Source organism: Haliotis rufescens, unplaced genomic scaffold, assembly GCF_023055435.1.
Source record: "Haliotis rufescens isolate VD_foot unplaced genomic scaffold, xgHalRufe1.0.p SCAF_17, whole genome shotgun sequence".
Classification (NCBI taxonomy): Eukaryota; Metazoa; Mollusca; class Gastropoda; order Lepetellida; family Haliotidae; genus Haliotis; species Haliotis rufescens.
In genome coordinates this window covers 17,914,717-17,929,543 of record NW_025963857.1, presented here as the reverse complement: position 1 = coordinate 17,929,543, position 14,827 = coordinate 17,914,717, and the positions used below count along the sequence as shown (strand labels likewise).

The 14,827-nt window shown below is 38.0% G+C and overlaps 1 protein-coding gene across 5 annotated transcripts in view; it reads left to right on the top strand.

Annotated features, from left to right (window-relative positions):
• The window catches only part of LOC124137985, a 203,286-nt gene that overhangs the window by 172,713 nt on the left and 15,746 nt on the right, over positions 1 to 14,827 (top strand). For 4 of the 5 annotated variants that reach the window (XM_046504475.2, XM_046504476.2, XM_046504479.2 and 1 more), the window contains 3 exons: positions 3,470 to 3,583; positions 8,898 to 8,992; positions 11,777 to 11,894. In XM_046504475.2, coding sequence (XP_046360431.1) covers positions 3,470 to 3,583; positions 8,898 to 8,992; positions 11,777 to 11,894 — 327 coding nt within the window. The remainder of the gene's footprint in view (positions 1 to 3,469; positions 3,584 to 8,897; positions 8,993 to 11,776; positions 11,895 to 14,827) is intronic. The other variant, XM_046504481.2, reaches the window with a different exon arrangement.

Below are 14,827 nucleotides of genomic sequence, written 5' to 3'. Positions count from 1 at the left end.
ATAGGTCTGTGTCCTGTCTTGGCTTACAACAAGTTCTTGTGGCAAGTTCAATAGCACATAACAGTATGTGCTGATGTGAGGTAACCGATGACTGTGAAAATGGTAACAGCAAATTTGCATAGATAAGAACAAATGAGAAATATCGTAACAATGAAGGGAATTCAAGTCAGTTTTGATCATGTCTTATTAACATATTCATTGGGATCTCTATTAAGTAAGAGAGTTCTTTCTATAGGCATTAAAACCTATTGTGAGGTTTTACTTTTAAAGTAAAACCTATTAAGAGGTTTTATTTTCGTTCTGCTAGCCGTTACGTCACAACTACCTCTATGTAACAGTTGGATTGTTTAAAGTCGAAAATCTTGTAAAGCAAAAAACACCTTTAAAATTTGCGAATTTTCTTTTTGAAAAGTTTAAAAGACATTTAGAAACTGAAGATTTCACATTCATTTAAAAGTAAGTGCTCTTGAACGCCTGGCAAGTCAGCAAATTTCACGTGCAAGTTATGATATCACGTCTTCAAGGAAGCTGTATAATGAAGCGCCTCATTTATAGATGCTCGTTATAACATTTAATCTATTTAGACGGTTTATAAGTATGGTAAAACACTTTCCCTCAGTTTTGGTAGACAGTGCATGCCCTGGGGGTCGGGAAAAACCGCGGGGGCTTCGCCCCCTTGTTTTTTCCCTCTCCCTAAGGCATGCTCTGTCTACCAAAACCTCGTAAGCGTGTTTTCTCCAATACATAGAATCTGGCAAGAGTTGGAAGTTGTTTTCGCACTATATACAAATTGTATACAAATTTGCGAACAGCGCACTGGTCAAAATCATCAACTTCAAATTTGATCTAATGAAACACTCTTCCCTTTGTCACGAGCAATACCTTCTGCATTGATGTGCTTTTGTGTAGATACAGACAGACCTGTGGCAAGACTAGCTTTGGACAATGTTTGAGATTCATTTGTGCATTCTTTCTGCATGTAATTTATGACATTATAGACCAATTCTCGAGCCTGAGGATGTATGGTTTGGCCATGCTTAACTGGCGTTGACATATTTATTTGTTTGTAACTAACTTCTATCAAAGATCTTTTAGAGAATTCTGGTATCGACTTGTCACACTGACCTCTTAATACATAACGTATAGCAAACCCTTAAAAAGGGCAAATTTCTACTAGTCCTTATGATACTTTAACTATTGTCCTGTTTGGCAAGGACTATAGGACTAGTGCCAATTTCTAACGCTGCGTAGATCGATGCTCATGATATTAATCACTGATTGTCTGGTCCAGACTCAATTCTTTACAGACCGCCATCACATAGCTGGAATATTGCAGAGTGCAGCATTAAACAACAAACAAACAAAGTTTTGTGGTGTCATTTGGGAATACATGTCAAATGATGACTCATTGAAAAGTATAATTAGCAAAGTAAACCTGAAGATTCATAAATGGCAAAAGGCATCATTCTTAATGAAATGCTCCTTCTTGTTACATTTTCAAACAATCAGATTTCAGCATTAACTCTCATTCATTTTACAATATTTCTATATATCATTAGACTACTTAAACCAGGTAAAGGCTTGGTCCCGGATCATATGTCTTGATATATATAGAGAAGCTGTTTCTTTTAGAAATGACACATTCTTTGATATTCCTTCTTTTAAACTGAACTTGATATGAGATACATAGTCTGTAGCACTGTAACAATATACTTTGTAGCAATACATTATATAGCACTAGTTTGATCAATGTTCAAAATAACACTGGATCACAAGCCAACAATAAAACGAACTGAATACATTCGTATTGTCGACAGGAAAGGTAGATGTTTTCAGCAAAAAGCTGTGTCTGGCATGTTAATGATGTTTGGTTGGTAATGCTTGTTTTTAAAGTGGAATTGTAGACACATTCTCCCGATGTTAGGTTAGATGCATCATCTACAGGGTTTTACTTTGACTTACAAAACTAGGGGTCGAGATGACTCCCCAAATGTAATTTCAAGGGTCTTACAGGGAATACAATGGTCCTGTAAAGTAATGAAATGACGTAGTGTACTGTACTGTAAGTACTGTATATATATTGCCAAAAATTTGATACAATGAATATTATTGTGCATCCCTCAGGACACATTATTTGTTTTCTATCCATTCTATACATTTGTGACCCATGAAGATCCGGGGTAGAATAGGTCTTCAGCAACCAATGTCTGTCGTAAAAGGCGACTAACAGGATCGGATGATTGGGCTCGCTGACTTGGTTGATGCATGTTATTGTATCCCAATTGCTAGTATCGATGCTCATGATGTCAATGACTGGAATGTCTGGTCCATACTCCATTATTCACAGACTGCCGTCATATACCTGGAATAATGCAGAGTGCGGCATTAAACAACAAACAAACTATACATTGTGAGAATTTTTAACAGGACGCACCTTTCTGCGTCATGTAAAACCCTGCATCTGTAATTAGGTGAAACAATAAGTAAGCACAGCTAATATCAGTATACACTAGAATCTACTGAAAATGATGCTATTAAAGAGTCAGGTTCAGGCTAGTAGACTCAAAATCGTTTGGCACAGATTGTAAATAATATCCAAGTTCAGAGTTCACAAATTCTGTAGCCACAAGGTAACAGCAGACATGCACATGATGCAGTGTTTACGATAACAGTTAAACCCAGGGCATTGCAGCAAGTTCAGCACTTTTTGTCAGGTCTCCCATAAGTCAGACTGTTCCTGCAGATGTTTAAAGAGTGATGTCAAGTATGTGTTGTTTACTTCCTGAATGTTCCTGAATCTTGCATCAGACTACTAATGTTTCCTTGAAGCTACCGGTAAATGAATGAGACAAATCAGCCAAAAGGAGGTACATATAAGTTTAATGAATACTCAGCATTGTCAGAAACACAAGAAAATGTCTATAGATATGTGCGATGACAATGTGAAAGAAGTCTTGGAAATCATTTCTGGAGTCTGCAACTTTGCCACTTGTCCAAATCCAGGTCAAACCTTTATTAACCACAGTCTGGTAATGATGATGCTTGACAACTCTTGTCACCACACCCTAAGAAAATGGTACTGTTTTCGACGTAATAAGCGCCCAGGGCGCTCTCAAAATTAGAAATAGGGGACTCTTATTAGAATGTTATTTTGGTGAAAAAAACAGAGTTGAAAGATTAATTTCGTGGTTTATGCTGACAGCCTGAAATGTTTATATACGAGAGATACATTTTTCCATCAATCGGAAGGGGTGCTAATTGGTATTGTTCACTAGCCAATATATTAGCAAATACAAATGTATGGCCGGGGGCCCTTATTACTTTTCGTACCACTGGACCGTATCCTATGTGATGCATAATGTCAGTCATTGTAGTGTGTACCATTTTAAAGTGTGTCAGGTAAACAGTTTGTTGCAGTACAAAATATGTCACTCATTGTGTATCTTGGAGTATAAACATTTTGTTTCAGTGTCCAGAGAGAGTCGAAGAAGGTGCATGTCCTACGACGTCTCCCTGCAGCGTGTTCCAACTGGGATAAATCTTGGGCATGGCTCACTAAAGTAGACTGTGGGACAAAATATAGGTAAGTAGATTGTTATTGGGACACTTGCTTCAACTAGAGTGTATTTGGTGTATATAGTTTATAGTTTATGTGCCACCATGCTGACATCAGTTTTCACCACCACAAAATCCAAAAGGGGAGGATTAAGGTCAAATCTCTCGACATTTGAAATGGAGAGCTCTCATGAGAGTGGGTCACTGATTAAGTAGAATATGGCATAAGGAATGCTCTAGTGTATATTATGTATCCCAACACACCTATATTGAAGGAAAACTTTCTTAGTCAAACATGTTGAAACGTGTCTATGGTACTATGATACTGAGGCTTCTCAAATCCACTTGAGGATATTATTGTTTGTATTTTTTTCAATTTCTTGATTAAGAGTCATTGTTTATTGATTAAGAATTGACCTCAACATGTTTTGCATTTATGGAGATATAAATGTGTGCACACTGTGTAAATCTGTGTAGTGTAGTTTATATCTCCTTAAAACGCGAAAACATACTGAAGTCAGTTCTTTTAAGTTAATGCTTCAACAGTGATTTAACTTCATAGACTGCTTATTATCATTAGCTCAAAAATGCTGTCAACAACAACACAACCCCCGTGAAGATCGGTGTTAGAATAGGTCTCCAGCAACCCATGCTTGTTCCCCATGAAGATCCAGGTTAGAGTAGGTCTTCAGCATCCCAGCATGCTTGTCAGAGGCGTCTATGCTTGTTGTAAGAGACGACTAATGGGATCGGGTGGTCAAAAGCTCGCTGACTTGGTTGATGCATGTTATCGTATCCAAATTGCGTGGATCGATGCTCATGACATCAATCCATGAATTGTCTGGCCTAGACAGCCGCCATGTAGTGAGTGAGTGAGTATGGTTTTACGCCACTTTTAGCAATATTCCAGCAATATCACAGCGGGGGACACCAGAAATGGGCTTCACACATTGTACCCATGTCGGGAATCGAACCCGGGTCTTCGGCATGACGAGCGAACGCTTTAACCACTTGGCTACCTGACCGCCCCTCCACCATATAGCTGGAATATTGTTGAGTGTGGCATTAAACAACAAACAAACTAAAAAAAGATGCAAAATCAGTGACATCGTTCACCACAATAATGCAACACAAGCCCTGCCAATTCAAAATAATCAACCAATTTGGAAAAAGTTGTCCGTTAGTGGGCATGGCCTAAATGTATATTTTTTTTATTAATGAAAAAATATACACCAGAATACACCAGAAACAATTGCCTGGTTAGTCAATCAATTGCCACAGAATCACTTGCAATTTATTTATTCCTAAATAAACTTTTTAACTTAACTTAAATAATCAAATCTAGTTGTAATAAAAATGGTAGCATTAATAGACATGCACAACAGTGTTTAAGTTTCAGAAGCAAGAGAAAGACTTTGTGTTATCATACATGTTGGCTGAATCATTTCATGCCAACATAAAAGGGTTGTTTGAAAGCAGGGGAGTTTATTGGAATCAATATTCAGACTTACTGTCTCAGATATATGAAGTAATAACCAGGCCCTGGCTTCTCAGCCTTCAGCTTTTATGCAGCTCATAAACATGGCAGCACAGTTATCTTTGTTTCACTGGGTCCCTCATGAGACAAATACGACATCAAAACATAATTGTTTTGGCTGGCTGTTATAATGTGCTGGTCTCATGGCCTGGCTATGGCACTCCACAGCAAGATTTGGCCAAGTCTAGGCCCTTCCACTTTTCAACTCCTTGGGGAGTTGTGGTGAACATTTGCCAACCAGCCAACCTTTTTGTGTATTGTCGAGTAATACATATCATACACAAATCAATATTTATCAGCTATTCATGTGGATCAATAATTATTCATTGCCCTGGGGAAGGTGATTTGAAGCAACTGGGGATGGAAATACAGGAAGTCATTAGGAGCTGGATGTTATTTTGTTGCATCTGTGGCGTGTTGATACAACAGGCACAAAGAAGCATGGTCATTTGGATAAAACGATGCTGAAGAATTGTTGATAATTTGAGAGAGTTTAATTGCTCCAATACAGTACAATCAAGAGCAGTCTTCAATCACTATTAATTTGCAAATATGTTCTCACCATCTCTTTTTCACTGCAGACAGGTTCTGAAATGTCATTTGCTAAAAACCGGCTGCAGCAGATTGTTAATTAATCATTTGACTAATGGATTTGTGGACATGCACAGTAATGACTACACATTGATTATAGGGAAAAGGATTAGCTTTTATGCAGTATTTCACAGGTGTTTTGCTGAGACAATATTGTGTTGCAAATTTGTAGTGTTATATTGACAATCCGTTCACATTTGCGGAGTTAAGAACTTGAAATTGTTTTCCCATTGTTTGCATCACCTAGTTCTAATTATTTATAGTTTGTAATAATGTTGCTGAATATTTGGTTAGAGTAATATGTACGTCAAAATATAATTTGTTGATGTTGATAAAATCACATTAAAGCAAACAGTCAGTGTACTTATCGCCTTGATTAAGGCAGTGCAGTGGCCTTACATATCTACTAACACATGCACACTTTCTACATTATCAAGTCAGACTGAATACTCTAAATTATCTAAGATGTTTCCTTTGGTTAGAATCAATATGAACAAACATGCTATAAAACATAATGAATAACGTTCAAGCCACAAGTAGCCATGGCGCCAGTGGAGGTTATCTCTATGTGATAAACAGTGTACAAATTTTCAATAAGGTCAATGCTATTCACGTTCTTGCAACCCCATAATTTGAAAAATGTGCACCAGGTTGAACACTTGAAGAGAGTTGTCATGTCTTCAACTCTCAATGGTAAGTACAGGGGTCGTCATAGGCTGAGAGTAGTCAGATTTATTCTGCAACAAATTCTATTTTATTTTCAATCGTTGAGGAACCTTCCTCAAAATCCATGAATTTTTATGTCAGGAAAACAGAAAAGTAACTGTGGGATTTGTACTCTAATCATGATGAATTGATGAATCCAAAGAACAGATATTTGAAACTCCCTTGGCACTTACGACAATGAATACAAGGTGCTTTGGCCGAACATTGTGTGGCATTCATAGCTGGCTTTATAGGTCTTTCTGTCCTTCGCTTCCATTTACGCAGCTACTTCAGCAAGCTTCTGCCGTATAATGACCTTGTTTGTACTAGTGAGTCATAAGAACTGCATTGTGGGTAAGGATGCACTGATATCACTTTTGCGTGTGCTGTTAATAAGAGTTGATCTCTTATAATGATCATGTTTTTATTGAATTATGCATGAATATGCTTAATCAGAATATTACTTAAGTGATTCTAGCAAATGGACAGAATACTCTTGATTACGTTTGTGTATCTGCTAATCATGATGGATTAATGATCTTTCGCCAGATAATCACCCTGTACTGTTTCTGCATCCACAAACCCTATTTCAGTATCTTCTCGCAGGCGAGTACATTATGCAAATAGTTTCCCTTCAGATATTGCAAAATACAAATACAGGGAATTTTTACTTGTGACCTTGGCAAAATAAGTGCCATGATGGTTGAAAGTTAGGTACTTCAGTGTGGGTGTATGGCAGTCATAATCACCCTTCAGTGTGGAGGTACGACACAGATATTGGTGCTGTGAGTGTTGAAAGTTATGTACTTCAGTGTGGGTGTACGGCAGTCATAGCTGTCCCTAAGACTACAACATTGTACAACATGAGTGTTCAGTGTGGGTGTATGGCAGTCATAATCACCCTTCAGTGTGGATGTACGACACAGATAATCACCCTGTACTGTTACTGCATGCACAAACCCTATTTCAGTATCTTCTTGCAGGCGAGTACATTATGCAAACAGTCTCCCTTCAGATATTGCAAAATACAAATACAGGGAATTTTTACTTGTGACCTTGGCAAAATAAGTGCCATGATGGTTGAAAGTTAGGTACTTCAGTGTGGGTGTATGGCAGTCATAATCACCCTTCAGTGTGGAGGTACGACACAGATATTGGTGCTGTGAGTGTTGAAAGTTATGTACTTCAGTGTGGGTGTACGGCAGTCATAGCTGTCCCTAAGACTACAACATTGTACAACATGAGTGTTCAGTGTGGGTGTATGGCAGTCATAATCACCCTTCAGTGTGGATGTACGACACAGATAATCACCCTGTACTGTTACTGCATGCACAAACCCTATTTCAGTATCTTCTTGCAGGCGAGTACATTATGCAAACAGTCTCCCTTCAGATATTGCAAAATACAAATACAGGGAATTTTTACTTGTGACTGGCAAAATTGGTGCTGTGATTGTTGAAAGTTATGTACTTCAGTGTGGATGTACGACAGTCATAGCTGTCCCTAAGACTACAACATTGTACAAGGTGAGTGTTGCTAGGTTTAGAGATATACCATGAAGAGTATCTACATGAGTGACAGCTAATAGGTGCAGTTTGGGTCTAGCAATATCGAAATTAAGCATGTAAATCAAGGACATGGTTCGAAATGAACAAAAGGACATTTAATACATCTATTTACAAACCCTGTGTCGCAATACATAGGAGACGTTAAATTTAATGTTACATTGGTACAAAAACATGTGAGTAATAACATATTTAACGTACTAAGCGAAAATGTTCAAGAACCCGCTTACGCAGATTCTCTTGTAGTCCCCGGTTGGCTATAAAAAGCAGAACATTAACAGCGCCCTCTAGCCTGTATGTTTGTACCCTACAAAAGCCCAACTTCGATCTCTGAAGTTTACAAACAGATGATTCAGAATCCTTTTCATAATCATGAGAAATCTCTGGTAAAAGCAGAGTCCATTGTACGATTCTGATACGTCATAATCGTGTATTATAAGCAATGTCAAATAGTGATGACACCAGGGCCCACTTGCACAAAGCAATCTTAGCACTACGACTATTGTAAGCCTTTGTTAAAGTGTGGGAGTTAGTGGGAGTTACGATCATCTTAGCGCTAAGATCGCTTTGTGCAAGTGGGCCCAGGTGTTTGCAAAAAGATATAATATTGACAATAAATTGACCAATGTGATTTTCATGACACTTCTTAACTGGTAAATATTTGAATGAGAGAAGGAAGAATTCTAAGAGAGAATCCCTAAATCTGATGCTTATCAGTGGATGATTTAGTGACAGTGCGTCTGCAAAACGTAAGAGACCCTGTTCCAACTACATGGCCATTGCTTACAGACCAATAGTGGACTTTCGGAAATACAAGATGGAGAAATCTCAGTAGATGCCAGAGATCTTCAACATTCAATTAGATGTCGCCTGAGTCGAAATAATGCTAGAGCTGTTGGAATAGTTTAATCATTGTTCAAATGTTGTTGGTTTTACATTTTCAGATTAGATTATGTGACGGTGCCTCCGAGGGAAGCAGTGACGTACAGGATAGAATATGCGTGCTGTGCGGGAGATACCAAGTGTGAGTCGGATAAAGGTGAGGTGCACATACAATGACAAGGGTTAGTCGGCAAATACTGGATAAATGATATTTGTCTCATTTCTAAGTTCTCATTGCTATGAATTCAGAGACTGGAAGTCCTGATTTTATTGTGAAATTAATTTTAGGTTGTGATGCATTTGGGTCAGTTTTATAAAAGACATTGAATTTGTCTTGTAAATTTTGGATTTATCATGAAATCAAGTGTCAATGTCATGCTTTTGCATCTAAACAAATGCTTAACATCTCTGTATAATTTTCAGAATTAAGATAACACCAAGAACACTTGTCTTTGTCTTGCTCTTTGCCGATTTTAACAGAATAGACAATTCATATAACAATAAGCGCCCCACTCGTATAAGCGCCCACGCCGATATTTGCTAATATATTGGCTATTGAACAATCCCAATCAGCACCCCTTCCGATTGATCAATGTACACAAGACTTATTTATTCGTATATAATACGCACTCGTGTGTTATATGCACCTTTAATTATGGGCAATTAAATTCTGGAAAAATATATCTGTCCTATACAAACATTTTCAGGCTGTCAGCATAAACCACGAAATTTATCTTTCAACTCTGTTTTTTTCTCTCACCAAAATACCATTCTAATAAGAGCCCCCCTATTTCTAATTTTGAGAGCGCCCTGGGCGCGTATTACGTCGAATACGCATCATAAAGTGATGATATCAGCCTAAAGTGCCAAGGTAGGGTTTTCCGAAGCCATTTGATATGAGTCATGATAACTACCGAGATTATGTATCACAAATCAATTGAAATTACATATAAACATTAAACAGCCTGATTGACTCTATTTGATGTATTAAGAGCATTTACCCCACCGAGCTTCTATCAATACAAATGATAACTGTTTGCAAATCAATTATTAAACACTTCACGTTTCTGAGCACAGCAAACTTAACGTGAAGGGTTGTTATTTTGAATTGTCCTTATGTCCTGTTGCATCAAACATGCAGGACTCCAGAGTCTGGAAAGACTTTGACAAGATATACCCCAAATCCTTGATTAAGTACCAGTACATCTATTGTTTCATTAAACCACTCAGACAAAGTGTTCATTCAGGGCAGACATATCTGTTCAGAAAACGTCAAATTGACCATTAATGGACCGAAATCGGCAGTGATCTATCTCTTGCAACATTTACTTTGTTATATGAGCACAATTGACCTGGTGTTTTTTCAAGACAATATTGATTGTATGAGATGTGATTTGTATACTTCTTACAGTACACTCTTATCAGTGTATTGTATAGCTGAGGCTGAGGCTTAGTCTGTTTGTCTACATGAGTGCTTCACACTTGAGGAACTGGAAGTTTGTGTAGTCCAATACTCAGCATGCTTAGGCCAGAGCAATTTCTTGTTTAACACTCTTGGAATATAATGCCTGGAAACAGAAGTAAAATAAAGTAAAATGTTATTTAATTTGGTTTATTTAATTTCTAAATCAATTCTTTTTGACAAAAGCACATTTTCAAACATTGCATTGTGAGTGAAAATTTGTTTTCCTTGAAAATTATGAGATAGCTTTGCCATAAAAGAATAAAATAAATTTGTCTGGACCATTCCAGAAATTAAAAAAGAGAACCCTCTGAATTTTCTCAAGAATTTGATTTTTTTTTTCAAAGGAAACATTATACAAGCGACCACTGAGAAGAAATTCAAATGTCCATGTGTTTAATTATGACAGTGATTAGAACAATACTTTTTAAGATAATTAACTTTCAAGTTGCCATGGAAAACTCCATAAAGTCAGTTGTATGGACAACCATCTGCAAAGGTTTATGTATAAAAACTGTAAAATCTTCTAACAGAGGCTGCTGGCATAAAACTGCCTATTAGAGAAGGTACCGTCACGTTGCTGGGAAGCTGCAGACAAAGTCGGGCTTTGTGGTTAAAGGTTATATGTCTACTAAAGTATACACACTATTAATACAGAAAAAAGTCCATTCTGGTCCTGGGTATCGGTAAAAAAATGGTCATACTTGCAGGATGTTTGGGTGAATGTTGAATTTACAAACCATAGTTTTAGTTGTGAAACATCACTTGTAAATATATTATTCATATAAGCAACTGTGTATTGAGATTATGACCATCATGTAGACCAATATTACCAAAATGAACCAATATATATATATATAGCAAAGACAGTCGTTTTTAAAAATTTGATATTCTTTGACTACTATGACTATGACTACTAGAAAAACCTCCAGAGTTGTGACTTGACTATTTTTTAGGCCAGTTCTTGTTTTCATCATTTTGGCCTATAAGACATTGGGGACGGTCAGGTAGCCTAGTGGTTAAAGCGTTCGCTCTTCACGCCAAAGACCCAGGTTTGATTCCCGACATGGGTACAATGTGTGAAGCCCATTTCTGGTGTCCCCCGCCGTGATATTGCTGGAATATTGCTAAAAGCGGCGTAAAATCAAACTCACTCACACTCACTATAAAACAGTGAAAGTATATCAGTTACGTGCCTGGCTTCCACTTGAGAGGTGCTCAGCGGCACTGTTACAAAGGAGTCCAAGAAGAGTGAAAGCGGTTTAGTCTCTAAGGCAAAAGGTTTCTTGAAACAAATGAACTTTATAACACTAATATCTTGCGAAACCGATGCCAAGATACATGTTCAGGGCTGGTGGACTAATGTGTGACTACCTGGCTCATTATTGCACTAATGGTCACTAGAGCTGTGCTGTTGTATGTGATCTACCTGACTCCCGAACTGTTGTGTTAAGGGGTTCTCTATGTGTCTGTGTGCAGGTTTAGTGACATCAGATGAGAAGTTCCTCGCCATCATCCTGGGCTCTACTGCCGCCGCCCTGCTCATCCTTGTGCTTATCATCACCATCAGCCTCTGCCACAAGAGGAGACAACTAAGGTTGGTATCAACTGACATTTATTGACACACAGGGTTTTACACGAAGCACAAATGCAGTGTTAGAAATTGGCACTAGTCCTGTCGTCCTTGCCAAACTACCCAATGGTGAAGGTATCATGAGGACTAGTAGAAATTTGCCATTTTTAAGAGTTTTGCTATATGTTATCATTATAAGGACTAGTGGGCTAAAAATTTTATTTTCTACCACTGCATATGTGCGTCCAGTACTCACAAATGTAGAGAATGGATGCAGAAAGAAATATACTGCGTCCCAAGGGACTCACAATAATTACCATTGTACCTACAGCACATCAAGAGCAGTTACGGGTGTCTGTAGTGTTAGTTCAGCCATCAATCATGACCACTGTCCACATGATCATTGATTCATTCCAGGCTCTAAAGTTATTATCTAAATATACATGTACAGTACGATACACCATTTCAGTACTTTACAGGACCCTCATATTGCCTGCAAGGAGCCTCAAAATTAATTATTGGGTGTCCCTTGGATCTCCACTTTTGGAAGTGAAGGTAAAACCCTGGGCACACATTGGCTTTTCCTGTGGTCAAAGTTCACCCTTATTAATTTATACCACTTCTGTTCACGTTAAGATCCGGGGTAGAATAGGTCTTCAGCAACCCATGCTTGCCGTAAAAGGGGACTATGCTTGTCGTAAAAGGTGACTAACGGGATTGGGTGGTCAGGCTGGCTGACTTGGTTAATGCAGGTCATCGATCCCAATTGCGTGGATCGATGCTCATGATATCAACTACTGGATTGTCTGGACCAGACTCTATTATTTACAGACCGCCGTCATATAGCTGGAATATTGCTGAGTGCGGTGTAAAACAACAAACCAATCTGTTCAAGTTACCACTATACAGTGAAACATCATTAGTCTGGAACCTGTTTGTCAAAAGGACAGTAATAATTATGGTTGGGCTAAATACTTTTTGGGCTCGGTCCCCAGCAACCTATGATTGTTGTAAGATTCGACTTAGTGGATCGTGTGGTCTGGCTCAGTTGGTTTGGTTGAAAGTGTATCTCAGTACCCCGATGATGGTTGTCCACAGTATCAATCACAGGATTGTGTGGTCCAGACTCGATTATTTGCAGGCATCTGTCATTTACCGGTATCTGAAATATAATTGACACATGCACACACAAAAGAATTGACTGATGGAACTGCCACACAAGAGATGTTATGATGTAAGATGTTACAGGTTTTGCTGAGACTAATATGTTGCTTTCCTTGGATTTGCTCTCACTCGGGGTGAATTTTGACTGTTTCGATAGTTAAAAACACAAATGTGTTAGTAATAGGTTATAGCAAGATGAGAAGGTTACCTTCCTACAGCGAAGATTTGTTGTGAGTTCTGTGTTATGTCTACACACTGGACTCTTCTGACAAGATGTTGGCCTAGGCTCAACATTGTTAATTCAAAGATCTATGAACCATGGAATATATAAGGCATTATCTATAATTCCTCCTTCTCACATATCTGATGTCTCACTGATACCCACATAATCACTGGCCAATATTTGAGTAAATATCTTTAAATAGACATCCAATCTGCCACTATGTCTAATATTGTCGGAGTATAGATAGTTGGGAGATCGGATTTTCTTCATCTCCTGTTACCAGTAACCACCCCCAAGATTTGCCTAGATGAACGACTGATGAAATGTATGCAAAGTTAATAGACACAGGGGACTCATATTCCATATCTTCTTCACTTGCTTTCTGAGTGAACTCTTGTCAAGACACATTGCAGCTACAAATGGCCACTTCCATGGATGATTGGCGTGTAAAAGCTTTCCTGAATAACAGCCTGGCTGATGGACAAGGGTTAGTCTGGTCACCTTCCACCCATTGTACACATTAGGCTGGGGATTTAATTACACTCAGGCCATAATGTCATCATCTGAATTCAGACATAGGTTCCAGATTGATGCTTTGGTCCACCATAGCTGTTTTTCATTCTGAAAATTAATTTTGAACATTTGAAAGTTATTATATGATGAAAGTTAAACCTCTGTCACTTCTTAGTTTCTATCACTAAGATCTTAGGCAGTGAATATGACTCAGGAGTGCATTAGCTCGTTTTGAATTATTTGATCTTCTACCATTGGAAAATCAATACAGAGGACAAGGGACATAAAGGATATCGTGGTTGAACTTAATGCAGGTTACTCAAGAGTGTGGTCTATCAAATACTTCAGATAAATAACTGCTCAGATCAAACATCAACCCACTCCCTTCGAAAAATTTATGAGATAAATGGATATGTGTACAGCAGAAATCGCTTCAAAAACCAATGATTTTCTTTCGTTCATGAAAGTTATTTTCTGTTACTTTATTGTCAATCCCTCAGAAATGTCAGATGACAGTGTTGTTTCTGTGTATAAATCATACATATTTAAGTATAACATCTGTTCCTGTCATACTTTCTGTGACAGTAACGATATACTTCGTTGCAATACATTCAAATCGCTATAGCAACATCACAATTCTCTAACAAATATGATACATGAAAACGTGATACATGTACTAGTTTTGTTAAGCAGTCGTATTCCATCATCCAAGAAAATGACAATAGAGACCAACCAAAATGTATCTTGTGAACCTGAGTCTGTCAAGTAAGAATGGCTTGAGGAGTGTCACTGGTTGTAGTGACACAACTGAAACGTATTAAGGAATCTTGAGTAAAGGAAACCAGAAAGTAGAGAAGAAACTTTTATCCTTCTTAATGAAACTAAAAGCAGGCTGTGACTTCAGCCACTGGTCTCTCAGGAAACTTCTGTTTGGCACAGCTAATAATAGTCCATATTATAACACTAAACTTTAAGGGTGTGTGGTATTATCGGGAAAATGAGGTTCATTCTTTCCACGATACGTATCACAATATCATTTTTTCATGCTCGATTTATT